The 27,571-nt window shown below is 51.5% G+C and overlaps 3 protein-coding genes and 1 long non-coding RNA gene across 6 annotated transcripts in view; 2 read left to right on the top strand and 2 right to left on the bottom strand.

Moving 5' to 3' along the window:
* Positions 1 to 4,054: 4,054 nt before the first annotated feature.
* Gapdhs (glyceraldehyde-3-phosphate dehydrogenase, spermatogenic) lies at positions 4,055 to 16,344 on the top strand. Its single transcript, XM_021213390.2, has 12 exons — positions 4,055 to 4,125; positions 8,326 to 8,357; positions 9,631 to 9,904; positions 10,665 to 10,761; positions 10,962 to 11,068; positions 13,231 to 13,321; positions 13,405 to 13,523; positions 13,882 to 13,963; positions 14,223 to 14,374; positions 14,506 to 14,668; positions 16,040 to 16,137; positions 16,272 to 16,344. The coding sequence occupies exons 1-12, from the start codon at positions 4,055 to 4,057 to the stop codon at positions 16,342 to 16,344; spliced, it is 1,359 nt and encodes a 452-aa protein (XP_021069049.1).
* Positions 6,524 to 16,626, bottom strand: LOC115065569. 2 transcript variants are annotated; one of them, XR_003845342.1, is made up of 4 exons: positions 16,377 to 16,626; positions 14,109 to 14,160; positions 8,293 to 8,382; positions 6,524 to 7,978 (listed from the first exon to the last, which is right to left on the bottom strand). It is a non-coding gene; the product is annotated as an uncharacterized LOC115065569 (long non-coding RNA). The 2 variants fall into 2 exon arrangements; XR_003845339.1 differs by lacking the exon at positions 14,109 to 14,160.
* A 75-nt stretch (positions 16,627 to 16,701) lies between these two features.
* Positions 16,702 to 18,557, top strand: Tmem147 (transmembrane protein 147). The gene is made up of 7 exons (XM_021206347.2): positions 16,702 to 16,894; positions 16,967 to 17,036; positions 17,543 to 17,602; positions 17,691 to 17,827; positions 17,969 to 18,053; positions 18,150 to 18,271; positions 18,355 to 18,557. Exons 1-7 carry the CDS (start codon positions 16,818 to 16,820, stop codon positions 18,476 to 18,478), a joined length of 675 nt encoding a protein of 224 aa, XP_021062006.1. The 5' UTR covers positions 16,702 to 16,817; the 3' UTR covers positions 18,479 to 18,557.
* Positions 18,558 to 20,971: 2,414 nt separating this feature from the next.
* Atp4a (ATPase H+/K+ transporting subunit alpha) overlaps positions 20,972 to 27,571 on the bottom strand; it is a 13,035-nt gene continuing 6,435 nt past the window's right edge. The window contains exons 12-22 of one of the 2 annotated variants that reach the window (XM_021191137.1): positions 27,086 to 27,261; positions 26,195 to 26,331; positions 25,958 to 26,108; positions 25,695 to 25,863; positions 25,450 to 25,604; positions 23,807 to 23,930; positions 23,397 to 23,542; positions 22,125 to 22,258; positions 21,715 to 21,816; positions 21,531 to 21,622; positions 20,972 to 21,360 (exon numbers count right to left, since the gene is read on the bottom strand). In XM_021191137.1, coding sequence (XP_021046796.1) covers positions 21,332 to 21,360; positions 21,531 to 21,622; positions 21,715 to 21,816; positions 22,125 to 22,258; positions 23,397 to 23,542; positions 23,807 to 23,930; positions 25,450 to 25,604; positions 25,695 to 25,863; positions 25,958 to 26,108; positions 26,195 to 26,331; positions 27,086 to 27,261 — 1,415 coding nt within the window. In that variant the 3' untranslated portion in view covers positions 20,972 to 21,331. The remainder of the gene's footprint in view (positions 21,361 to 21,530; positions 21,623 to 21,714; positions 21,817 to 22,124; positions 22,259 to 23,396; positions 23,543 to 23,806; positions 23,931 to 25,449; positions 25,605 to 25,694; positions 25,864 to 25,957; positions 26,109 to 26,194; positions 26,332 to 27,085; positions 27,262 to 27,571) is intronic. The other variant, XM_021191146.1, reaches the window with a different exon arrangement.

Below are 27,571 nucleotides of genomic sequence, written 5' to 3'. Positions count from 1 at the left end.
AAATTGTCTGCAGCCATAGAGTTAGTGCAGGAACAGTTGGCAGCAGGACATATAGAACCCTCTACCTCGCCTTGGAACACCCCAATATTTGTTATTCAAAAACGGAATGGCAAATGGCCATTACTACAAGATCTCAGAGCAGTTAAGACCATGGTTCCCATGGGGGCCCTACAACCTGGTATTCCCTCTCCAATGGCTATTCCCAAGGGATATGCCCAATTAGTCATTGACTTGAAAGACTGCTTCTTTTCTATTCCCCTCCAACCTGAAGATTGCAAACGCTTCACATTTAGCCTTCCCGTAGTTAATTGTGTAGGGCCCTCTCCTTGCTTTCAGTGGAGAGTTCTCCCTCAAGGCATGGCCAATAGTCCCATGCTTTGCCAAAAGTATGTGGCTCAGGTTGTTGATCCCTTCAGGAGGTCCTACCCTGATTATTATATTATTCATTACATGAATGACATCCTTGTTTCTGGGCCTGATAAAAAATCAGCTATATTGTGTTAGTCTAAAACTTATTAATGCCCTCCAGAGCCAGGGATTCCAAGTCTCTCCCAAGAAAATTCAGATTCACCCAACTCATTTGTTTTTGGGCTTTAAATTGTTTCCCAACAGGATTCTCTCACAAAAGGTTCATTTAAGGAGAGATTCATTACAGACTCTTAATGATTTCCAATGCTTATTAGGAGATATAAACTGGCATCCCTCATCATCATGGGACCTTATCACAGTCAAAGGTAAAGGGGGCCGAGATGATGGCAAAAATGGCCTCAATTCCCCCACTGGGAAAAGCTGTTCCTCCTTGGAGTGGCATTCCTGCCCCTGTTGCTCTCTTTCAGCCTACTTTGCCTGCTGGACCTCTCACTTCAGCAGAACTGCTTTTAGACATAGTAAATGCTTCAGTTGCTGCCATACATGCAGCCAATACTACCCAATATGAGGAATGTTGGGTGTGTTTTCCCCCTCAACCTCCTTTCTATGAAGGAGTGGCAGTATTTGGATTAGTTATTGCAGCCAATAATGTCCATAAGCTTGGCTGGCATCCTGAGGCTAGCACAGGACTCACACTGAGCCAGGTTTCAGGTGTGGGCTTGTGCCTTTTGGGGCCCTCCATGCTCCCTCCACAGGCCTTACTAGAGGTTTGCAATCAGACTATTATTGTAAAGGCCACTTTTCAATATTTTGGAGCACCTAATAGTACTTATTTGGCATGCTCTACTGGGCTTACTACTTATGTGATCACCCAGACAATTTTAGCTAACAGATTACTATGTCCTAATTCAACTTTTCCAAAGCTGACGATACATTCTGCAGAAGATTTACTCCAGTTCTGGGATAAAGGCACCAACCTGCCCCGCTCTAAGAGAGAGTCAATTACTGCAGTAACCTTAGCAGTGATCCTTGGTGTGAGTGCTGCAGGTGCAAGAACAGGAATTGCCTCCCTAATCTCCTCCCAATGACAGTTTGCGCAGCTCGCCCAGCTTAACCACGCAGTGGACAGCGACATCCAAGAGATACAAAGAGACCTGAAAATTTTAAAAGATTCCTTATTCTCTCTGTCTGAGGTAGTGTGACAGAACAGAAGAGGCCTAGATTTAATATTCCTGAAGGAAGGAGGGCTCTGTGCTGCCCTCAAAGAGGAATGTTGCTTTTACACTGGTAAGACTGGTCTAGTTCAGGATAGTAAAGACAAGGTTAGAACTAGCCTGGAGGAAAGAATGCATAATAGGGAGATGCAAGAATCCTGGTATCAAAATTGGTTTTCTACCTCTCCTTGGCTTTCCACTTTGCTTCCCACCATTCTGGGTCCTTTCTTGGGCATTCCGCTGCTTTTGTCATTTGGCCCCAGAGCTTTTAAAAGATTAACCAGTTTCATTACATCTCAGATTGATGCTGCCTTAAAGCCAGTTGCAGTTCACTACCATCGGGTGGACACTCGAGACTCCACCAAAGACTTCTCTCCCACCGATGCTGAGAGAGCAGCTGGCGGCCTTCAGTTCTCCACCCTTGCTACAGACATGGAGCCCTCTTGGTTCCGTAGGCTGTGGAGACGTCATTACGAGGAGGGTGACTCCCTGGCTCCTAATAGTGGGTGAGTGCCATAAGCTGTGAAGTGACCTAGGATGGGAATATTGAGGTGCCGTGAGTCAGGTGCACACACCTTTTGGATGCAAGGAGCTCCAATGACAGGAATATTGCAGGATGCACCCCTGCATAGCCTAAGACAGGGCCCTTGCCCACCTAGGACCTGGAAAAGCCTAGTTACTGGGTGCTGAACACGGATGCAAGCCTCATGGCCTAAGACAAGGTGCTTCACCGACCCTCTTTCATAGCCATCCATCAATTTTTAATAAAGTTAAAAAGGGGGAGAAGTTGGAGACCAGGCTGAGAAAAACTAGGCCTTTTACAGCCTGCATCTGAGAGCCATATAGTTCTTTGTTGAGAGCCAAGTTACCCCCTCCTTCCCAGGGCTGTTTGACACCCTCCCTGCCAAGACTGCTCTATCTCCCTCCTCCCAAGGCTACTGTCTGTCCTAAGCTGACACCTGGGAGGATCCGGGGACTCTGAGATTAGCTGCCTGGTGTTCCAGAGCAGTGACACCCAGACTCTGAGAAAATCACAAGGAGTTTCAAGTCTGCAGTCAGCATCCCCCCATTCGTCCTTCACTCTGTTTCTTGTGATTGTTTCTCAACCCCTCTCCATTCCCCCTCACAGTGTTTATAACCAAACATTCAAGCTGGCAATACACGAAGCCTTGAAACCTTTGCAGGGCTTCCCTCCTCTTTTCCTCCCATTTCTTACTTTTAGGCTCGGTCCCCCTCGACCCCACAAAATAACTTGTCCCGCAGGCCGGGAAACGTGTGTGCGTGTGTGTGCACACATGTACACACCCATGTGAGTGTACTAATTCTATTTTTATTTTTATTGTTTTTATTATTTATATTTATATATTACTTTTATGGTTTTCAATTTTATTTTGTTATTTTTGAGAATTCCCAATATGCATATTTTGTTCACATCCATCAAACCCTGCCTGACCTCCCATCCCTCCCAGATCCCCTCTACCTTCCAACCTCTACCAATTTCATGAAAAAATTTTAAAGTTTTTATCTTACATGTGAGTAGTTTTGTCTGTACCAGTGTGCAACACATGGCTGCAGTACATAACAAGGCAAGAAGGGGGCAGTAGATTCCCTTGATTTGTAGTTATAGATGGTTGAAAACCACAGTGTGGGTACTGGGAACTGAAACCCAAGTCACTTGTGAGCACAGCAAGAGCTCTTCATGGCTGAGCCTTCTCTGCAGCCCAGTGTACTTCTGTATTTGTTTATTTTTAAGCCCACACAGGTTTGTACTGCTATAAGATTCATAGGAGTGGGGTCACAGAGTAGTGTTTGCTTTACAATCCTAGCCTAGAACCAACTCCTGATTCCCCAGAGCTATCAACTGTCTACAGCTCCTGAGCCCCTCCCCCACCCATGAGAATGTTGCCGGCCTTGATCTTGGCTGAGAACCAGGCCTGCGGTGAGGTCTACAGTACAGCTGTCCTATCATGTTCTGGAGAAACTTTTTTGTTGTTGTCCTACCAGACCTGTGGATCTTACAATATCTCCTTCCTCTCCTCCACCTTGGTAAGAAGAGCCACTGTTAAATCTGGAAAACCAGGAAGCCAAGAGGAGATCTGCAAGGGGATTACTCGGCATTTCCACACACAGGGGAGAGCAAGGGAAACTCCTCAGAGATCCAGGAACAGCACGGAGCAGGTGGACTAGGGGAGGGAGGAAGAGAGATGGCATCCATGAGCTTCTGTGTGAACCTAGTGGGGTCCACTCTAGATGCAAGGGTGGCCTTGAAATCCTATGTAGGACTCTCTAAGGACTCTCGAGCTGGGGAGGGGAGGCTAGGACTCCTCCCTGCACACCACTCCCTCTGTGATGTCATTGATCAATGTGACATCAGCAGCAGCTCAGGAACCAACCACTGGGACCTTGGGAGCTTCACACCTCAGTAACACCACGGAGGGAGCCAAGGCAGCCAGGCCATGAGATCTTAGACCATGTCGAGACGTGATGTGGTCCTTACCAATGTAACTGTTGTCCAGCTACGGCGGGACCGATGCCCATGTCCATGCCCATGCCCATGCCCTGGTAAGGAGAGTCATTGGGGGTGGCCCTGGAAAGAGGAAGAAAATGTGGTCTGGGAGTTTCTACACCCTCACCCAGGCTGCTCAAGAGTCCTGAGACCCTCCCCCACCAGAATGCTCTCTACTAGGTGCTCCTGCAGCCACAGGCCAGAGTGGGCCCTTCAGGCCTCTATCCTCTGGGATCCTTCCCTTCCCCACTCCCACAGCACATCCTTCCTCACCCCAGAGCTTCTGCTTGGGATGGGGTTGGGGTTGGGAGCTCTGCCCTCAGAACTGCCTGACCTTTGGGTTCTATCAGTGGAGAGGGGGGAAGCAGAGGCCAGGAGGAGGCAGGGAGGCTGGAGAGGGAGGGGAAACCAGAAGCATTTGTGACAGATGTAGGTGGGTGTGCTCCCCACATGTCACTGATGTCCCTGGTGGCCAGGGACAAGGGGCTGGTAGGCTTGGTCCTCCCTGGGCTGTAGGGAGCAAGGGTGCTTGCAGCCCTCCAGGGTGAGGCTGCTCCCTTCACAGGCAAGGGAGGCATGTGGTCACTGAGCCTCACAGCCACCAGGTGAGGCCTGGGTGTTCACTGTCCCCATTCTATGGAGGCCAGCAAAGGTCAAGAGAGGCCAAACCACTTCCCAGGCTCCCAACCAAGGAAGAAATGGTGGAGCTGGGATTCTCCCAGGGCCTCAGTCTCTGGATAACCTGATGCCAGCTGCTGGGCAAACCCAGCCAGAGGCTGTTTCGGGTGCTGAAGCCAAGGCTTCTGGGAGGGCAACCCCCAACTGATTCTGGTGTTCTCTTTCCATAAGTAAGTGGGCTTGTAAGCACCCTCCTTGGAAGACACAACAACACATGGTGACCAGCAGGGACTTGCCCTGTGCCCACCAGCCTCACTGCCCTGTGTAAAGTGGGTGTGTGGTGGGTGCAGGGAGGGAAGGCCTTGCTGTGCTCTGCATGGCTTCTGCGTGAGGGCAGATTCCCCACTTGGAACTCTAGATGAATACATCCCTCTACCTCCTTGGCTTCCAAAGGTTTACAGGCATTTATGTGGCTGTCAGTGTGTCTCAGCACAACGTGGAGGCAGAGGACAATTGAGGAGAGTGGTTTTCTCTCTCCTCCACCAGGGAGGAGACACATGTCCTGACACATGTCTCAGCTGATAGAAGCACCTGGCATCCAGTTGAGGATTTGCATTTTGTCCCTGCGACCCACATGGTGGAAGGAGAGACTCCTGCAAGCTGTCTTGACCTACAAACACCACACACACACACACACACACACACACACACACACACACACCATAGGGTGGAAGGAGAGAACAGACTCCTGCAAGTTCTCCTATTACCACATACACAAACCCAGGCACAATATCTATATACACAATATATATTCCCTTACATAAACACCCGCACATACACATACACAACCAATCAATCCATCAACCAATAATATTTTAAAATCCTGAGAGGCTGGGGATGTGGTCCAATTGCAGAAAAGTGCTTAGTATGCCTAAGGCTCTGGGTTCAAACTCCAGGATTGAAAGAAAAAAGAAAAGAAAAGGTGAAGCAGAAAGGAGGCTGTTCATATTCATCTCTTCCCTGGGCTCCTGGATATTGCATAAGTGCACAGGTTGTTCGGTTGTTCTATATAATCCAATCACGTGGTCTAGGCTGACCAAAACCTCAGAGTCACACTCCTGCTTCCAGCTTTCCTGGAGCTGAGATTTTAGGCATGCACCTTATCACCACCGCTAGTTCCTTGGTTTTTTGTTTTATTTTAGATAGTAGCTAATTACAAATCCCTGCTGGCCATGAACTCATTGTGTTGAACAGGCTGGCCTCAGTCTCACAGAGACCTGCCTCCTGGGTGCTGGCACTAAAGGCATGTGCCTGGCGTATCATGTATTTAAGTTAAGGTGTGTGTAGGCTGGGGGTGTGGCTCTAAGGCAGAACACAAGGTCAGCACATGTGAGAACCTGGATTCAGTCTCCAACGCATGCCTCTGCCAAGAAAATAAAATCAAAAAAATCCATGTTCTTGGGATTTTAAGCACTAAACCTCTCACATATTTAATACACTATAGCATAATGTAAATATAGTTTCTATGACTGTAGGGTCAGGGAAAAGTGTTGAAACTGGACCTGGAACCTAGGTCATTTTAGACAGGTGCTCTACAGATTTCTGTGTGTGTATCTATATATGTATGTGCATATGTATCTGTGTGCATGTATGTATGTATGTGTAACTCTCAGTACACATGCATCTCTCTGTATGTGTGTATTTATCTCTAGGTGTTTCTGTGTATGTGTGTGTGTGTGTGCGCGCGCGTGTGCGCGCGCGTCTCTACATGAGCATATTCTTAACCATCTGACAATCTCTCCAGTCTGGTTGGTTTTAAATTTCTTATGTCTTAGTGCTTGCCTGCATGTGAACCTGTGCGTATTGGTGCCTGCAGAGGCCAGAAGAGGCTATCAGATCCTCTGGAACTGGAGTTACACAATGTTGTAAACTTCTACATGAGTGCTAGGATCTAAATTAGGGTCCTCTGCGAGAGCAACAAGTGCTCTTAACTACTGAGTGGCTCTCCTGTCCCTCACTCTGAGGATTTAATTTTTGGATTCTTAGTGCTTGGGGGCGCAAGTGTGTATCAGCACACATACATAGGCCATAATGACCGGTCAGGAGCTGCTGCTGTCTGTAAGGTGCAGGGACCTGAACTTGGGTTGCCAGCTTTGCACAGCAAGGGGGTTTTGCAGGTGAGTTAACTGGAGCCTGCACCAGTTCACAAATTTTTCCTTCAACCACAGGCATTCAGCTACCTAAGGCTGTCACTGAGAGGGTAGATCTCAGGAGCCAAGCAGCATTAAGACACTGGATACATTCTAAAAATATTTGCGATTTTTGAGGGTGTTGAAGATTAAATTTAGAGGTCTCCTGCCTGCTGGACAAGCCCTCTACCATTGAGCTGTGTTTCTAGTCCCTTAAAGTTTTAGAATAAACGTTCAAAAAAATTACTTTCTTACATAAAAGGCAATAACATCACTGTTGAAATATTCTCTACACAAAAAATTTTAATTCATTTTACCACATATTCTGTGCTATTTTTATTTATGGAATCAGTTTCTTCAATTTTTAACTTTATTAGTGTTTGTGTGTGTGCCTGCAAACTCCAGTCAGGTCAGCATATAGGTCTGGGCCACTCATGAGTCACCCTGTCTCCTCTTCTACAAAGTGAGACAGGCTCTCTTGTTTCTGCAGCGCGTGTACTCCTGCCTAGCTGACCCCATGAACGTCTGGCCTTAGAGACCCGAGCCATCACACCTGGCTTTTAAATATATCCTATGTTTATTGAAAGCATAAGAGACTCCATACTTAGACAACACCCTCTCCTCCCTGCCAACTTCTTGGGAGTTTGCCTTGTTTCGTTTTGATACTCCACGGACTCAATTTGGGTTGAGCATAAGGAGCCTGGGGCCATCCACAGTTGACACCCTTAAAGAAAAGGGATTCTCCCTCCTCCAGAAGTCACCAGCTATCCATAACTCCCCAGGTAGAGGTGGGTGCGTGTAAGCCTCTACCCTCCATGCTGGAAGGCTGATCGGCATGAGCTTGTGCAGTTCTGATGCAGGCAGCTACAGCTGCTGAGTCTCCTCCCCCATCGCAGGCTTTTATAGACCATATTTCTGCCTCCCCTTCTGCCGTGATGAGGACCACTTCAGTTACAGACAGCATCTGAGAGGATCCCAAGTCGTCAAGGGGAGACCTGGGAGAGGCTTTCTCAGCATTTCCACACACAGGGGAGAGCAAGGGAAACTCCTCAGAGATTCAGGAACAGCACGGAGCAGGTGGACTAGGGGAGGGAGGAAGAGAGATGGCATCCATGAGCTTCTGTGTGAACCTAGTGGGGTCCACTCTAGATGCAAGGGTGGCCTTGAAATCCTATGTAGGACTCTCTAAGGACTCTCGAGCTGGGGAGGGGAGGCTAGGACTCCTCCCTGCACACCACTCCCTCTGTGATGTCATTGATCAATGTGACATCAGCAGCAGCTCAGGAACCAACCACTGGGACCTTGGGAGCTTCACACCTCAGTAACACCACGGAGGGAGCCAAGGCAGCCAGGCCATGAGATCTTAGACCATGTCGAGACGTGATGTGGTCCTTACCAATGTAACTGTTGTCCAGCTACGGCGGGACCGATGCCCATGTCCATGCCCATGCCCATGCCCTGGTAAGGAGAGTCATTGGGGGTGGCCCTGGAAAGAGGAAGAAAATGTGGTCTGGGAGTTTCTACACCCTCACCCAGGCTGCTCAAGAGTCCTGAGACCCTCCCCCACCAGAATGCTCTCTACTAGGTGCTCCTGCAGCCACAGGCCAGAGTGGGCCCTTCAGGCCTCTATCCTCTGGGATCCTTCCCTTCCCCACTCCCACAGCACATCCTTCCTCACCCCAGAGCTTCTGCTTGGGATGGGGTTGGGGTTGGGAGCTCTGCCCTCAGAACTGCCTGACCTTTGGGTTCTATCAGTGGAGAGGGGGGAAGCAGAGGCCAGGAGGAGGCAGGGAGGCTGGAGAGGGAGGGGAAACCAGAAGCATTTGTGACAGATGTAGGTGGGTGTGCTCCCCACATGTCACTGATGTCCCTGGTGGCCAGGGACAAGGGGCTGGTAGGCTTGGTCCTCCCTGGGCTGTAGGGAGCAAGGGTGCTTGCAGCCCTCCAGGGTGAGGCTGCTCCCTTCACAGGCAAGGGAGGCATGTGGTCACTGAGCCTCACAGCCACCAGGTGAGGCCTGGGTGTTCACTGTCCCCATTCTATGGAGGCCAGCAAAGGTCAAGAGAGGCCAAACCACTTCCCAGGCTCCCAACCAAGGAAGAAATGGTGGAGCTGGGATTCTCCCAGGGCCTCAGTCTCTGGATAACCTGATGCCAGCTGCTGGGCAAACCCAGCCAGAGGCTGTTTCGGGTGCTGAAGGTAAGGAAAGGAAGTGGGTAAGAGTCAAGGAGGGACTGACGTCACAACGTGTGTGGAATGTTTTATCTGTATTTCACAGTATAAGAAACTAGCTCAAAAAATAGCCCCTCATGTTACTGCTAAACACACAACCACACACACACACACACACACACACACACACACACACACATGCACGCACGCGCGTGCGCTGAAAAGGAAGTTCACATACATTAACTTCAAGCCTCCTGCTTGTTCTCTGGCTCAGTGGGTTTGGAAGAGAACCAACCCATAGTTGGCCACTAGGGGCTCAAAGCCCAATGGGTTCTGTATGGTAAAGACTGCTTTTTCACACTTCATGTGCGTGTGAAGGTGAAGGTTACAGGACAATTTATGGAAGGTGGTTTTGTTTCTACCATGTGGTGTCCAGGATTTACACTCAGGTCACACGCCTCTGGGACAAGCAGCTTTACCCACCAAGGTGTCTCACCATACCCAAGTCTTATGTGAGGGACCCAGCTCACCACCTCCCTTCTGAACTCTCTGCTCTCTACAGTGATCAGACCAGCTCCACCTCCACCTCCACCTCCACCCAAGGTTGAGGATCCACCACCCAAGGTTGAAGAACAGCCGCCGCCAGCGCCACCGCCACCGCCACCGCCACCTCCACCTCCACCTCCACCACCTCCTCCTCCACCACCCCAGATAAAGCCAGACAAGCTTGAAGAGGATCCCCCTTCCCCTCTCCCTCCTCCTCCCCCTCCTCCTCCCCCTCCCTCTCCCCCACCACTCCAAAAGCCAGCTAGAGAGCTGACAGTGGGTATCAATGGGTGAGTATGTCAGACCCCAGGTGATGCTGGAGCCAGCCAGCCCCAAAGGCTGACATTGTGGCCTCCTTGGATCACTATGGGCTGGGGACATCTTCCTTCCTTCTCATTGGGCAGGCCAGTCCTCAGAGAACTCCCTTCTAAGAGACAACGATCAGATAGAGAACTGGAAGTAGTTCAAGTGCAGGCTGGGCTACAGAAGGCCTCTGGAAAGAGGCCAGAAAGACAGGCTGACAAGACAGCCAGCTGTCTCTCTACAGGGGTAGTGGGACAAGCAAGGACTCTGACTTGGAAGAGACATGCTTAGTGCATTCAAAGACAGCCAGGAAATCTTCACAGCTGTAAGAACAAATTAGGGGTAAGGGAAGGGGGAGAGGGAGTCCTTTAAGACCTGAAGCACCATGGAAAGGAATATAGATCTTGTTTACCTGAGAGAGGGAGGTGGTTTTCACATGAGACATGTGGCCCTTCCCTGGGAACACCCAGCTATAGGAGTGAGAATGAGGGACATTAATAGGAAGGCATGGTCGTGTGCCTGTCAAACTAGCAGCAAGGGAGGCTAAAGCAGGATAAAACTGAGGATGCCAGGCTTCGCAGCAAGTGCCTTTACCTACTGAGCTGTCTTACCAGCTCCAACTGTTCACCTTTTAAAAGCCCTCAATGGTTCAAAGATCAACATGAACTTTGGTAGGGCACTGATACCATGACATCCCTGTCACTCTGGCTCTCACACCCATTCCCTTTTCTTTGTGTTCCTGGTCAGATTTGGACGCATTGGTCGTCTGGTGCTTCGAGTCTGCATGGAGAAGGGCATTAGGGTGGTAGCAGTGAATGACCCATTCATTGATCCAGAATACATGGTGAGCAGATGGAGGGAGGGAGGGACGGACGGGCGGACAGACAGAAAGACCAGCAAGAGTGGCACTTGTGTTGGGGAGAGGCTTCCAAGAGCTATCTAGAAGTCTCCTGGCTGCAATGCAGAACCTCCTAAAACCCTTGCCCACAGTGGGAATTTGTCTAGGTATGCTCACTATGCAGGACCCCACTCTGTCTACTGCAGGCATACATGTTCAAATACGACTCCACACATGGTAGATACAAAGGAAACGTGCAACACAAGAATGGACAACTAGTTGTGGACAACCTTGAGATCAACACGTACCAGTGGTAAGGACAGAATGTGACACCGTGGCTCTACCATACTTGCATGCCTCTAGGTACTGTTCAGAGAGAGGGTCTCAGAAAGGTCTCTGGCCTCTAAAACATTTTTTTTTTCGAGACAGGGTTTCTCTGTGTAGCCCTGGCTGTCCTGGAACTCACTTTGTAGACCAGGCTGGCCTCGAACTCAGAAATCCGCCTGCCTCTGCCTCCCAAGTGCTGGGATTAAAGGTGTGAGCCACCACCGCCCCTGCCATGGTTCTTATATGTTTTGTATTTAACACACATCCGCATGTGTTCTCTGTGGCATGTGGGTTCACTGTGCCACATGGCCTGCTTCCTCTGAGTCACTAGCCACCTCTCTATGGCAACTGAGCCAGTTCCTACCCAGTAGCCTCTGAGGCCTTTTGATTCTCCACTGAGCCACTCTTCTACCTCCCCCCTCCCAATGCTCCTGCCCCAGCTCTCAGGGTCCCGAGTGTGATAAGCATCCTACCCTGCACTCTGTCTCATCTGCCATACCTGGTTATCACCTCTGGGGGCGCTGGGCTGCACCTGTTATATCCCAACAAGGCTGACTTCCTCACTAGGAAGTTCTGTTGATGGTAAGCCCCACTGTTTGTTAACAGACTTAGAATCTGTATTTGGCAGTAACATACTAGGTGTGGGTTGTACATGTGTAACTCTTGCACTTGGGAGGCCACAGGAGGATTACCTCAAGTACTAGGTCAGCCTGCAGCTACATAGAAACAAAACGGCATGGTGGCGCACACCTTTAACCCCAGGACTCGGGAGGCAGAGGCAGGCGGAGGCCAGCCTGGTCTACAAAGTGAGTTCCAGGACAGCCAGGGCTATACAGAGAAACCCTGTCTCAAAGAGAAAAAAAAAAAGCTACTTGGGCCAGATGACCGCTGTGGGCTGACAGAGCAGAGGGAGAAGATGGTCTTGTGGCTAGAAGGGAGGGAAAGCCTATGCACTCATTCATTCCCACACTATTCCTAATCGAGGACAGAACCCAGGCCTAGGTTCACACACTGCCTTCACTACTGCCTGACACTGGCTTTGAAACATGAACACAGTATTAAGTATGCTGGTGTTCCAGTGGTTGTTTTCTACAGACAAAAAACCTCAGATAGAAGGCAGCGCAGGGCACATGTGTAGAATGACTAAAAGAAAGACCCTGAGACTAGTAGAACACCTTCCACTGCAGGTGAGGCCCTGGCATCAGTCCTCAGTACCACAGAAATTAAATACTCACTTATTGGAGTTGAAGACAGCTTATCAGTTAAGATCACTAATGGCTTTCAGAGGACCCCCAAGTTCAATTCCCAGCATTTACAGGTGGCATACCTATGGTATGGAACTATCCAGAAGTAGAGCCAAGCAATCCTAAGAACAAATCTTCCAGTGACATGAGGGTAAGCCCAGACGGCAGTCACAGAGACTGCTTGCTGGACGCAGGTAGAAAACAACAAGGACAGGTATCTGTGAGTCTCAGCACAAACATTTGTCAGTGCATCACGGCAAAGCTGGTCATGATGGTGCTTGTGTAATCCCTGTGCTCAGAAGGCTGAGGCAGGAAGACTGGAAATTGCAGACCAGTCTGGGTCAAACAGCAGACACTTATCACCAACCAACAAACAAAAATCAAATGAAAACATAGGCTGATACAGGAACAGAAAGCCTTTCTCTGGCTTTTCTACTGTCAATGATCAGTCCCTGATGTTCACAGGCACTTCAACTGTAAGCCTCCCCTGATGTGTCTGTCTTTGGGGACTTCCCAACAAGAGTTCAGTGGTGATAAGAGGCTAAAAGGGCTCACATGAGATGGTCAGAGCTGGGGGCCAAAGAGCAGCATTGGCGGCCTCACCATCTTGGGAGCCCATACTCTGAACATGTGCTGTAAATGGTTCTGGTTCCAGTCAGACATTTGTGGGGATAGTTCCGGATGGAGGTAAGAGCCTCACCTCCGTTGAAGGTGTGAAAGTCTGTTTAGACACAGCAGGGTATAGCACACAAGAAAGGGAGTGTGGCTTGCAGGACGGCACCAACCTGGATCAGGTAGGTATATGGAGTTAGGGATCAGATATTAGCAGATCAAGTACCAAGACCTCTGGCTAGCCTGAGATCCAAGCAAGGGAAACTGACATCGCCTTCCCATCACTCCACAGCAAAGACCCTAAAGAAATCCCCTGGAGCTCTTTAGGGAATCCCTACGTGGTGGAGTGTACAGGCGTCTATCTGACCATAGAGGCAGCTTCGGTAAGTAAGGAAGAGTGCCCAGAGCTGTCTGGGGAGAGGAGGCAGTGGTGCTTGGAGACCCTAACCTTGTGCTCTATCACTAGGCACATATTTCATCTGGTGCCAGGCGTGTGGTGGTCACTGCACCCTCCCCCGATGCGCCCATGTTTGTCATGGGAGTGAACGAGAAGGACTATAACCCTGGCTCTATGACCATTGTCAGGTACCCAGGATGACGGCCATCCTCCAGCGTGTGGGTGGCAGCAGCAGGCATGCCAGGATGTAGCACTCTCCCCACCTCAATCCTTTGATGTCTTTCACATCAACTTGTTCCTGCTCATCAGTTCCTAAGTCTTGAGTCAACATGTTAACTTCACCCTAAAACTACTAGGCATGTTCAGTATCTGAGGATATGCCTAGGCAGTATTTCCCAGTGGCACCCCCAATGGCTTCTTCTTATGGCATCCCTAGGGAGCCCTCCCACCCCCATCCTCACATCTCACAGAGCTAGACCTGGTAAAGTAAGAGTAGTGGAGAAGGGGTGACTCTGCCACTCATCTGGCATGCTATGGCCATTTCAGCAATGCATCCTGTACCACCAACTGCCTGGCTCCCCTTGCCAAGGTTATTCACGAACACTTCGGGATCGTGGAAGGGCTAATGGTGAGTCTGGGCAGGAAGGATGGCAGGGAACCAACCCCTTCTTCCCAGGCCTTGTGCAAGGCATGGAGCAAGCAGGGAGAGCAGCTTGGGAAGGAAGGAAGCCCATAGTAGAGACACCCTTTGGAGTACTTTGACAAAGTTGTACCTGTGGTGGTTGCCCTGGTAGCCTCCATATACTTCAGACACCTTCTCAAGTCCTAGAAGAGGAATGAGAGGTTAGGAGCAAGGAGGCTTCATCTTGGTCCTCTTGTTCCCCAAGACCACAGTCCATTCCTACACGGCCACTCAGAAGACAGTGGATGGGCCATCAAAGAAGGACTGGCGAGGTGGCCGAGGTGCTCACCAAAACATCATCCCATCGTCCACTGGGGCTGCCAAGGCTGTAGGCAAAGTCATCCCAGAGCTCAAAGGGTATGTAGATACAAACCAGGAACCAAAGTGGAGACATACCCTAGGAAAACCTCACTGGCCCCAAGGCATGGGGAAAATGGGAGCAGAAGACCTTTGGCTCTGACTCCCACCCTTACTCTGGAATTCTCCAGGAAGCTAACAGGAATGGCATTTCGGGTGCCAACCCCAAATGTGTCAGTTGTGGACCTGACCTGCCGCCTGGCCCAGCCTGCTTCCTACTCAGCTATCACGGAGGCTGTGAAAGCCGCAGCCAAGGGACCTTTGGCTGGCATTCTTGCTTACACAGAGGACCAGGTAGGGACTGAGGAAACCTTGGGGGATGCTCTGGGGAGGGACTTGGGGAGTCCCCCTCACTAGTAAGCTATTCTGCATGGGCCAATATAAGACCTGCAGACCAGCTGTCCATGTGTTTTACACCCAAGGAGGCAGGTCTCTGAGTTCCAGGCCAGCCAGGACTACATAATGAGACCCTGTCTCAAAACACAGAAACACAAAACCTGCAAGCCTGGGAAGGTGGGTCTTCCTGCCTCAATGTCTTGGCCAGAGGCTTCTTTGATCTAACTATGCTGCTTTTCCTCACCACGGTGACGGAAGTCACTTGTGTAACCCATAGCACATACTGTCCAAGAAAACAGCAATCTAAGAGCTAGGTTCTTTAAAAATAAAAAAAAATAATTTTATGTATTCACCATTGCTCTGTTCAAACACACCAGAAGAGGTCATCAGACTCCATTACAGATGGTTGTGAACTCAGGACCTCTGCAAGAGCACTCAGTGCTCTCAATCACTGAACCATCTCTCCAGCCCCAGAAGGTTCTTAATACACTCCTGAACAAAAGACAGCAGTTCTCATTTTTTGAACTCACACTCGGGCCAAGGCCAGGTCAGACACCTTTCCTGAACAGACTATCTAAAAAGTACCATCTGCTAGGTGTGGAGGCACAGGCTTTAATCCCAGGACTCGGGTGATAGAGGCAGTGGACCTCTGTGAATGCGAGGGAGTTCCAGAGCTATGTAGCAACCCTGTATCAAAAAAAAAAGTCACCTCCACCTTGAAGTTCCCTGGCATTGACTTCTACAGGTCCACTCTCAAATGCCAAAATGTCATTTGAATGGGTCAGATCAAACCAGCCCCAATGGCAACCCCCTCCCCTGTGTGCTTAAGGGCTCCTTCCCTCTGCTCCTAAGGCCCAGCCTTGTGCCAGTCATTGTCATGTCATGTTTACTGCACTAGGGTATTGCGATCTGTATCCTCTTCCCCCCTGTGGATACATGCAGACGCACGGGGCACATGTACAGGTACACCAGATATTGATGTCTTCCTCCATTGCACTCGACTCTTTACCGAGAAAAGATGTAACTGTAGCTTGACAACTATCTAAACTAGCTAGTCATCTTGGCCTAAAGGTGTCTATCACCCGCCCACCTCTATATGGATTCTGGGGATCCAAACACAGATGCTTACACTTAAGTGACAAGCACTTTTATCCACCGAGCTCCCCGCTGTGTCCCTGAGACAGAGGTTCCACCTGCCTTGATCACATTCTGTCACCAACACAAAAGGTCTCTGTCCAGTATGCTAGATGAGTGACTAACAATGTGGTCTGAGAGTCTGGGTTCCTGGAGAAATGCTCGGCTACATTGATCTTTGAAACTGTCACGCAGGTGGTCTCCACGGACTTTAACGGCAATCCCCATTCTTCCATCTTTGATGCTAAGGCTGGAATTGCCCTCAATGACAACTTCGTGAAGCTTGTTGCCTGGTAAAGGGGAAAGATGGCAGAGGATAGATAGAGAGTGGGGGAGGCTGACAAGAGGGCGAGCGCGCGCGTGCGTACACAACACACACACACACACACACAAACACACACTGACGCCTCCTTCCTCACCTCCCCAGGTACGACAACGAATACGGCTACAGTAACCGAGTGGTCGACCTCCTCCGCTACATGTTTAGCCAAGAGAAGTAACACAAAAGGCCCCTCCTTGCTCCCCTGCGCACCTCGAGTTCCTGCCTTCGGCTTCCCCTCAAAGGAGGGCGCGCGGCTCTCGCGCCGCGGCCGGGTCAACAATGAAATAAAATCGAGAATGCGCACAACTGCTTTGCCCTCTTGTCTCTGCGCCGATCACCTTGCGTTCAGGGCGGGGTTCAAAGTTCTCGGATGAGCGAGGAGAGGTGGCGCTTGGCTCCGAGCCGAGTGGGAAAGGGAAAGCGCTGTCCGAACACCAGGTCTTCTTCAGCGGTGTCAGGCTCTGGAAGTCCCCGCGACCCGGCGCTCTGACGTCACCTCACGCGACGTACCAGGCCGGACTACAGTTCCCATAAGGCCGCGCGCGGGCCAGGGCAAGCAGGTGGGCGCCAGGCCCCGGTGCCGGCGAGGCCGATTAGAGGAGACGCTGCGCCTGGCGAGTCCCGCGTTGGTGGGACCGGGCGGCTGGCGTCATGACCCTGTTCCACTTCGGCAACTGCTTCGCCCTCGCCTACTTTCCCTATTTCATCACGTACAAATGCAGCGGCCTGTGAGTGCAGGGCGGGCGCGGGGTGGAGAGGGTGCGGGACCCGGGCCGATCCCTCACCGCCGGCTTCTTCAGGTCTGAGTACAACGCCTTCTGGAAATGCGTCCAGGCCGGGGTCACCTACCTCTTTGTGCAGCTATGCAAGGTGAGGGACTCCCGGACTCCACGTGTCTGGCCTCCAGGCATTCCAGATCTCAGGGGCCTGACTCTGCAGCTGTCACCTTCCATAGGACCACCCTCGAGACAACGCTTAGGGACTATGTCCGAATACCTTAGAAGGGATACAAGGCCAGAAAGGCCCTGATGCAACTTTTTCTTAGCTCTGTTGTAAAATGAGAAAACCTCTTAGTGCGATATTTCACCCACAGGGTGTCGCAGGGTGCTGCTGCCTATGCTACGCGTGCATTCACTTCGGCATTTCTAGACATCAGATTCCCCCGAGAACGTCTAGACTTCTAGAAACCAGGCCACTTGCCCTCTATCTCCCCAGATCATGTGATCTTTCCACTTACACCTAGAATGACCCCTAGGACCCAGCGCCTTGCCCTCTACTTAAACACTTTCCACAGTATCCACGTAATGTGTGTGTTTGTTTGTTTCTGTTTTTAATCTCCCTCACCTTCCGGTGGCCTTTCTACTTTCTGATCTCAGATGTTGTTCTTGGCCACTTTCTTCCCCACCTGGGAAGGTGGCATCTATGACTTCATTGGGGTAAGTTGAGCAAGGGAGGGGCAAGGGGGAGTGCAGGAGTCGGTTCACCTGGTCCCCGTGTTTACTGGAGCCTCTACCTGACCCACAGGAATTCATGAAGGCCAGTGTGGATGTGGCAGACCTGATAGGCCTAAACCTTGTCATGTCCCGGAATGCAGGCAAGGGGGAGTACAAGATTATGGTTGCTGCCCTGGGCTGGGCCACTGCTGAACTCATTATGTCCCGGTGTGTGGAGCAAACTGGAGTCCAGACTTCGGGAATGGACAGCTGGGTCCCACAGGGGTGCTGAGGGGAGGTGATCAGAGGCTGGGTGCTGGGGGTGGGGGAGTTTGGGTACTAGAGACTGCCTCCTTGTGCCTTCCTCAGATGCATCCCCCTCTGGGTGGGAGCCCGAGGCATTGAGTTTGACTGGAAATATATCCAGATGAGCATTGACTCCAACATCAGTCTGGTATGCAGTCTAGCCCTAGCCTACCTTTATGTTGTTAGCCATACTTCTCCCAAAAACTTGGCTCCAATGTCCCACTCCCTTCCTGCCTCCCTGCAGGTCCACTACATCGTCGCATCAGCTCAGGTCTGGATGATAACACGCTATGACCTGTACCACACCTTCCGGCCTGCTGTCCTCCTCCTGATGGTCCTTAGTGTCTACAAGGCCTTTGTCATGGAGTGAGCTGGGTGGGGTGTGAGGCTGGGTTCAAATGGGGGTGTGTTTTCTCTCTCCTTTTCCTCATTGTGATGTTTTCCCACAGGACCTTCGTCCACCTCTGCTCCTTGGGTAGTTGGACAGCACTGCTCACCCGAGCAGTAGTAACAGGACTGCTGGCCCTCAGCACCTTGGCCCTGTATGTTGCTGTTGTCAATGTACACTCCTAGCTTGGCATCTCAGGTGTTGGTGAACCTTTTCATTGGATCTCTCCAGATTTTAGTGAAGTAAACAGTGTTTGAAAAGGTTTTTGTTATGTCCATCTCTCTCTCAGAAACCGAATCCTCAGACCTAGGTCCCACAGAGCCCGTCTGGCTTCAGAACCAGGTAAAAAAGCTGGAATGTTGGCCAGTCTTCCTGCTTTCCCCATGAGAACCTGGGGCGTGGTAATCATTGAACAAGCTAAGGGGTGGACACGCTAGAGTTCAGGACGGGGCTTTGGGGTAGAGGGGAATTCTTCTTCCTCAACTTAGAGCTTGGTTTGCGTCCTCTTCTTTGGTGAGTCTTCCCAAAACTGGTTACTTCCAGCTTTGCAACCCCCCATTTCTCCACTCTGGTCCATCCACCATGTGACAGCTAGGGGGCTTCATATAAAGCCTGTCTAAGTAGATCACTGCCTTTCACTTGCAGCTCTCTGTGGACCTTCCTCGTAAAGGTGACAGTAGGCTGTGCCGCTGGCCCTTGATGACTTGGAGTTGCTCCTTGGAACAGTTTCCATAGTCAAATTCCTACCATCGTTCAAGCCACAGGGCCACTCGGAAGAGTTCCTTGGGTTCTGAGCTTCTCCATGCTTCAACTAGTCTTGCAGCCTTCAGGGTAAATCCTGGCCTAAGTCGCTCTGTGTGTATGTGGGGGTTGGGAGATGGGAGATTCTAGGTCAGCTACAGTCAAACAGCTGTAGTTGAGCCTACCAACTTAGATACTGTCCTGGACGCTTACCCCACCACTGTGGTTGTGCCCTCCTTGTTCCACTAGGCTAGGCTCCCTGAGAAGGATGCGTCAGGACCAAGACCTTGATGGAAAGTCTGCTGTCTTAGGGCGCTTCTCAGCCTTGGTCCCAGTGTCGTCATACTCCCCTCCCCACTGGAGAGGAGGACAGTTGCCACATCCCTCTTTCACTGGGCTCTTTAAGATGTTTAGCCTTAGACATAGGAAAGGACAGCTCCTCTTAGGCTCACTGTGATAGTCTGTTTACGGAAGGCACAATTTCTATCGGATGGACCGTCCCCCTTCCCCACCCTTCCTCTGTGCCACGTATCCTCAACAGCCTTGACTTTGTGTGGACAGGAGATAGACAGGGTGCACACTGTGAAGCACTATTGGGACCTCCATCTCAAGGCCTGTCTGTCCCTTCATGGACCTAACCAGGGTGCTGATGGAGAAGCCTAGGCTGTGGTGTGGACAGGAGGTAGACAGGGTGCACACTGTGAAGCACTATTGGGACCTCCATCTCAAGGCCTGTCTGTCCCTTCATGGACCTAACCAGGGTGCTGATGGAGAAGCCTAGGCTGTGGTGTGGACAGGAGGTAGACAGGGTGCACACTGTGAAGCACTGTTGGGACCTCCATCTCAAGGCCTGTCTGTCCCTCATGGACCTAACCAGGGTGCTGATGGAGAAGCCTAGGCTGTGGTTAGAGGTCTGGGTAGGATAGGGTTTACTGAGACACCAAAACTATTTTACTCAGCCTCTACGTTTGGTGGCTCAGCGGGGGACGTATCAGCTGAGATCTAACAGACCAGTTAGTGGGACAAGCAGAGTAAAAGAAGTGCGCAGGCTGGTGTAAGGGCCTGGCTCCTGGCAGGCATCAGATTCCAGTTTAACAGGGCTTGAGACGTCGTCCAGTGGCAGCAGCTAAAGCTGATAGTCAATACATTGATCTGGACAATGGGGCTTCTACAGAGTTGGTTCGGGGTTTTGGAAGCTGCCCATGGTGGTGCGGAAGGACAGGAACTAGAAGGCTTCAGTGGGATAGTCCCTCAGCTGGGATGGGAAGGTAGCCTGAAGCCAAGTACTGAGGCGGTTGGTTTTGTTGGTCGGTAGGAGGTGAGTGGGAGATGACAGGTCAGTAAGGGGGCAAGCGTCCAGGACACCATTCATTTGGGGTTTGGCAGCTCCCAAGAGCCTCTGCCTCTCCTAGGGAGATCTACCCTGCCGTCCGTAAGACTGGACAGCAAATGGGAGCAGGTCGAGTGACGGGAAGGCCAGTGAGGGGCATGTTAGTCCAGCAGGAGACTGGAGACAGATGTGGGCATTATATGGTCATGAAACCGAAGCCCTCAGGGCTTGAAGGGTTAGGGTTGGGGGTAGACAACGGCAAGGCAAATCCCAGGCCCAGCCTGAGAAGCTCCAGACAGAAGGGGAGAGAGGCATTACCAGGAAAGGGAGTAGCCAGAGGGAAGGGCATTGCCAGCAACTAGAGGAGTTGGCTCCTCAGGAGCCAGGGCTTTGTGGGGGAACCTCCATAATTTATAAGTACACAAGGGCACAGGCACCAGCACATAGAATCAGTGAGAACTCTGTGGACTGTGGCAACCCGCTGCTTGGTATGGAAGTCTGGACCCATCCATGCTCCAGCTTTCAAGAGGCCCTGCAGACACCGTAGCCCTGAACGTCAGTCCCTGTGTGGTAGGTTTGTGGGAGGTCAAGGGTACTGGTAAACACTTCAGACTGTGCAGGCAACATGACCTGGCTTTATTACTGCCCAGCAGGGCGTGAGGGGTTTGTAACAGATCCCCCAGACAACCTTCTTGTCCAGATGGAGTCCTTGAGATGGACACACCTCCACAGGAACTGCCAACCGCTTAGTTTAGCCCCTCCCATCTCAGAGTACTTTCCTGGGGTGCAACTGCTCCCAGAGGGTGTGGAACTATGGGGTGAGAAGGGTAAAGGATAGAGTCCCTCCAATGGAGTCACGGGCTGCAGACGTGGGTACAATTCCATAAGGCTGGGAATCGGTTACATAGATGTTCTGATGGACACCCATGAGTCCCAGCTGATAGTGGATGGAGAGATGATTATCCCTCTAATAGTAGAGTTCCTGGTCCCACCAGCCTGGAGGAGAGAAGAGAGACAAAACCGCATGCTGGGATGCACAGGCAAGGACTAGGTCACAAGCTGTGACTTACAGGGCCAAAGGCTTGAAGTCATGTGAAGGGTCAGAGGTCAGAAAGCTGCTCTAAAGGACCAGTCCCCACACCCAGACCCCCAGCCTGCACACTCACTCCCCGGGCAACAACGAACTCCGAGTTTCCGGATCTCATCATAGACAAAGATGAGAAGGCCGAAGGGCATGGGGACCAGCCACCACTGGAACCTAAAGGGTAGGAGAAGGGAAGGCAGGGTCAAGGCTGTCCCCAGGGCAGCGCGCTGCATCCCCATCTCTGCTGCTGCCTCACCGCTCCTCACCGGATGGGCATAAAGTTGAAGATGTTAGGCATCCCGGGGCAGTAGCACAGGAAGCAGCCAATGCAGACCTGGAACACGATGGCGATCACCAGGATCCTGTTCCTGTGGGGAGGGAGGCTCAGACAGGCTGGGGACAGACAAACCCACCACAAGAGGAACTTGGGGAGGTCTGATGTCACAGTAGGGGAAAGGTGCCAGACCCATGACTCTGGAATGGCCGTCCCTAGGAGCAGGAGCTGGGCCTTAGCCTCAGCCCCGGGGTTAAGATATGGAACGGCCCTGATGTCCAGCAAAGGCCATATTTCCATGGTTTGTAACCAGCTCACAACATGTGCTGGCATTTGCTGTTGGGGAGCTGGTAGAATCTGGAACTGGGGACTAGGGGGCAGAGTTGGGCCAGCTGGGGACACCTGAAGAATCCCTGCTGGAAAACAGAGAGGCGCCGTGTCTTTCGGATGAGGACATCGGCAATCTGGCACATCTCGATGCTGATGAAGAACACGGTGTAACAGGTGTACTGCTGGTACAGGCGCTGACCAAACGTCTGCAAGCCAGGAGGGGACAGAGGCAGCCTGAGCCTAGGTGAAGAGCGAGCCCCTGCCACCCATTGCACACTGAGGTCCCTGAACCTCATTGCACACTCCCTCTCGAATCACAGTCTGGGCCGCAGGACCCCAGCATCTAGAGGGGCTTAGGTAGCTGTGCCTGAAGACTGTATTAGTCAGGGTGAATATACAAACCATCACACTGACCATGGGGTTTTCTCAGGAAAGAATTTCCTGAAGACCATTAGGAGCCTGGGAAGGGGAATTGGAGGATCTTCAGAGAAAATTGATGGGGACTAAGGAGTAGCAGAGAAAGGGACACGGGCAATAGAGGATGCGTGTCCCACATGGGGGCAACTGCTATGTATGCTGTTCCTTCAGCAACACTTGCACGTGTGTGTGTGTGTGTGTGTGTGTGTGTGTGTGTGTGTGTGTGTGTATGAGAGAGAGAGAGAGTGCACATGTCATGTACACATGTGTAACTATGTAGTCCTGACTTGCCTAGAACTCAACCATATAAAGGACAGGATGGCCTGGAACTCACAGAGATCTACAACTCATCTTAATATCTGTAGGGGTCACCTAGGCTCCAAGTAGCCATTGTAACATCTCTCATCCATCCAGTAAAACATCAGACTCCCCAGGAGGCCCCACTCCCAGAGTTTCTGACCACAGGCCTGAGGTGGGGCCTGAGAATTTGCATTTCAAATGAATTTTTAGATGATGTGAATTTGGAACAGGTTGGGAAGAAAGGCAGGGGCAGGCCATATAGCTTGTAGGACTCATATGCTCCAGGCTCTGCATTCCGAACTGTGACAGTGGCTTTGGGGAATTTCTTGCTCTGTAGTCTGTTACTCTTCAACACAAACTAAGCACAGCTGGCCACACTGCCCTTTAAGCCATCAGTGAAGCGGTGTCACTCTGTGTGAATGGCATTACTAGGAAATTGACAGAAGAGGGCCACTTGAATCTGAGGTGAGGTGGTCTGTCAGGATAGCAAGAGAGTCGCCTCTATCTGGGAGCCTCAGAAGCAGATGAAGCCAAGAGTGATGAGAAAAAGTCTCCCAGCAACCACCGAGGCAGGGTGGACTGTCAACAATGGTGCTTGTCGCTGGGTAGGAGGAAGTGGGAGCTCACCCATTCCTGGCCGTAGCTGTCTTGAAGATCTTGTAGATGGTGGTCCTCCCATTGTGGCCTCAGCCCTACACATAAGAGAGGGAACCAGCCCTCCTGCGCCATGGCCGTGAAGTAGTCCGCAAAGCCAGCAAATGACTGAATGGCGCCTGGGGAAGATGAGGCACAGGAGTGTAGGGACAGAGACACAAAACCAAGCACACACAGAGCACAGAGACACAGAACAAATACGAGAAAGACACAAAGTGCATGCAGACAAGAACAGAGAGAATCCCAGAAGACCAAAACAGCACGGTCAGAGTTTTACACTCAGACCAGAGAGGCCGCCATGGGACATGGCGCCGCCAAGCCCCAGAGCCCCAGCCAGGAGGCCCACAGCAGGAGAGGACCCAGTCTTGGTTCACAGGGCTTACCAATCTGGAAATAGGAATAAGCAGCCAGAGGTTCATTGACCAACCGGTCACGCTTAGGGTTCCGTGGGCGCAGGTGCATGATGTCGCTCTCGGCCTTCTCGTACGCCAGGGACACAGATGGAAACTAGCCGGGAGTAGAAGGAAGCAGGACTGAGGGTAACCTGGGCCACTGACGCCTTCACTCTGAAGCCAGCCCCTGCCCCACACACCCCTACCTCTAGGTAAACACAGGAGGGAGGCCCTGCAGTGGCCACACACCCATACCGGCCCAACAACCTGGGCCACTTGACCCCTGTGTGTAGGCTGCATGTCTGGGTCACATGTGTCCTAGTGTCCATCTCCCTACAAATGTCTGCCTTTCATTTGTGTTGTTTTGTTTAAGACAAGGTCTCATGTAGCTTAGGCTGGCCTTGAACTCCCAATCTTCCTGCCTTCTTCCAAGTGTCCTTAGGGCTAGGATTACTGGTGTGTGCCACCACACTGAGCAAATGTCTGCTTTAACCCCACAAGCTTTGGCCCTTTGGCTGGCTCCCACTTCTCCCTCTCCCCTTTATCACTCTTCCTCTTTCTCTGTATTTTGTCCTCTGGTGCTTGTGGTATTCCAGTCTGGGGGGGGGGTGTCTCTCTTTCCTGCTGTTATGCCTTTCATTTCCTTCTCTCTCCCTTGCCCCTCACCCACCTTTCTTTCTGAGGGCTTTGACTCTGAACTCACTGTGAAGCCCAGGAGAACCTCTAACTCAATGGTCCTCCTGCCTCTGCTTCCCAAGTGCTAGACTCACAGGCACGTGCCGTGACACCAGCCCTACTCTATTTCTTTGATCAGGTCTCTTGATTCATACTCTCACTCTCTCTCTTCCTGCACCGTGTGTGTGTGTGTGTGTGTGTGTGTGTGTGTGTGTGTGCATTCTCAAGTGTGCTCTGTCCCCTCCCCACTCCTGTCTGCAATGAGTGAAGGGACAGACACTGCTGGGTGGTGGCAGCAGACTGGACTGATCAGGTGCACCAGCCCTAGGGAACAGGTTGCCTGAGCTCAGATCCCAGCTGGGACCACTAATTAGCTTGCCTGTGCCTCGGTCTGATGACCAGCAAGATGGGAGAATCCCAAGAAGACCTGTCCTGAGGGCAGTGATGGGGACATTAAATAAATTAGCTGAGTTATTGTGGGCCCAGCTAAATCAGCACTGTGTGAATAGTTGAACACATGTTAAGAAGGGGCCCATGTCTGCTGCCTTTGGGGCTGCATCTCAAGGGGGTCTGCTGTCTGTGTCTGCTGTGGGATATCTGTCTGTTACCCATTTGTAACTAGATACCCATGTCTGCAAACATCTCTATTCATTCTTGGCTTGTTTGTTTCTTTGTTTGAGCAAGTCTCACTATGTAGCCCAGGCTGGATTCAAACTTGAGATCCTCCTATCCCCGTCTCTCATGTGCTAAGATTACAGGCATGCACCTAATTGATAACTGTTTTGTCTGAGTGTCCATGAGTTTTCTGAGTCCATGGTTCTCTTCCTGTCTACCTCTGCATCTATTTCTGGATGCCTATCGATCTAAAAACAATTATAGAGATCTTGGTCCTTTGTGTCCCTCCATGAGTGTGGAGGGCACAATGGGGTGGGGACCCAGGCATCAGACTGGAGACTCACGATATCTGTGCAGAGTTCTATGAAGAGAATGGTGATACAGCCAAGGGGTAGGGGCACACTGACAGTGATATAGATGAGGTAGGGTGTCAGTTCTGGAATGTTCTTGGTCAGTGTATACGCAATGGATTTCTTCAGATTGTCAAAGATCAGTCGGCCTGTGGGGGCAAAACAGGGACCTCAGCCTCCTCCCAGCCTGCTTTCCCCTAAACCCCCATGGCCTGTCCCCTCCCTAGCAGGGCACAGACCCTGCTCCACGCCCGTCACAATGGATGCAAAGTTGTCATCCAGCAAGATCATGTCAGCAGCATTTTTAGCAGCATCCGAGCCAGCAATGCCCATGGCTACACCAATGTCTGCTTTCTTCAGGGCTGGGGAGTCATTCACACCGTCCCCTGTTACAGCCACAATGGCGCCCTGCGGGCAGTAGGTCAGACAAATCCATGGTTAGAAAGACAGCCCCCCCCAGGGCCAGCCTGGCCATCTGCTGCCCTCCTCAGCAGGGCCTCACCAGCCGCTGACAGCTCTCCACGATCACCAGCTTCTGCTGAGGACTGGTTCGAGCGAACACCATCTCAGGGTGGGTGCGCAGTGCCTCCACCAGCTCAGACGGGTCCATGTCCTTCAGCTGCATACCATTGATCACGCAGGCCCGGGCATCCCTACAGGAGGAGGAGGGGGGTCTTGCTGGGGTCTCAGCCAGTGTGGGTTGCCGGGGGAACCGTGGGGAGGGCTGATGGGTGCTTACTTCCTATTAACCTGGTCCACGGGCATCCGGAGGCGGGCAGCGATGTCTTCCACGGTCTCACTGCCCTCCGAGATGATACCCACGCTGGCTGCGATGGCCTTGGCCGTGATGGGGTGGTCACCGGTCACCATGATCACCTGTGCAAAGGCCAGCACACCCTTCACCCGCTCAGATCAGAGCAATGTCCCCATTCTCCCTGGTAGCTGTCGACATAATCATTATTTGGCAAGCATGACCATCGGCTATGCCTAGGACAAAAGAGGCAACTGTCCCAGACTTTACACAGTTGATGTTCCAGTGTGGAAAGATAAACGTATACAAGATAAGCAAGTGAACTAACTGCATAGCACATTAAGAGGAGGGAAATAAGCTGAGGGAGGGAAGCAGTGGCTTAATTGTGCACAAGAAAACCTCACTGAAGAGGTGACATATGAGCCGAGACCTGAAAGAGCTGGCCATGTGGAAACTTGTAGGAAGAACTGGCAAGAAGGGAGAGTCAGTGCAAAGGTCCTGAGGCAAGAATATGCCTGAGTTGCTAAAGATACAGTGTCCTAGAGACGGGTAAAAAGCAGGTAGACAGCTTAGTGGCCTGCCCCATGCTGCTGGTTGGAGTTCCTGCCACCAAAGCTGGTCTGGGGATGAAGATGGGACCCAATGGGGCAGGGCAGGTGGGAGTTTTAAATGAAACTGGCACATTGTCATTTGTGCGTGCTCAGACTGAAGCACTGCTTGAGACTGAAGCCAGGAGAGACAGAACGAAAGCTCGGGCAGGAAAACAGCAACTCCCTAGCTACACTGTGCCCCTGCTCCCCAGAAATTCTGTATTGTGAACCAGTGTAGTTCACTCCGTGATAGTTACAGGTGGTTTTCTGTCATCTGCTGTCCTCATACCCGGATGCCTGCCGTGCGGCATTTGAGCACGGCATCAGGAACGGTGGCCCGGGGAGGGTCAATCATGGATACAAGTCCCGCAAAGCAGAGGCCACTACTCGGAAAGTTCATGGCCTCCACATCAAAGGCATAGCCAGGTGGGTAGTCCTTCTCATTCAGGTAGAGCTGGCAGAAACCTGACCAGAAAAACAGGGAAATGAGAGGAGGCTGGGCAGATAGTGTGCTAAGGGGGCCAGTGGGTCAGGAATCGTGAAATAACCAGGTCCCTGGATGCCATATCCTGAATCCATCCTCAGCCACCTTATGAGGTGCATCCCCACTGGGCAGATAAAGAGACTGAGGTTTAGAGCCAGGTGTGGCCTGTAATCTGGGTTCTTGGGAGGTAGAGGTAGGAGGATCAGGAAGTCCAGGCCAACTTGGGCTACATTCTATTGTTGGGAGGAGGGAAGGGTGGAGGGAGTGGAGGAGGGAATGAGGATGGAAGGA

Source organism: Mus pahari, chromosome 1 (assembly GCF_900095145.1).
Source record: "Mus pahari chromosome 1, PAHARI_EIJ_v1.1, whole genome shotgun sequence".
NCBI lineage: Eukaryota > Metazoa > Chordata > Mammalia > Rodentia > Muridae > Mus > Mus pahari.
The sequence above is the reverse complement of the archived record's forward strand: the minus strand, read 5'-3'. Positions and strand labels throughout refer to the sequence as shown.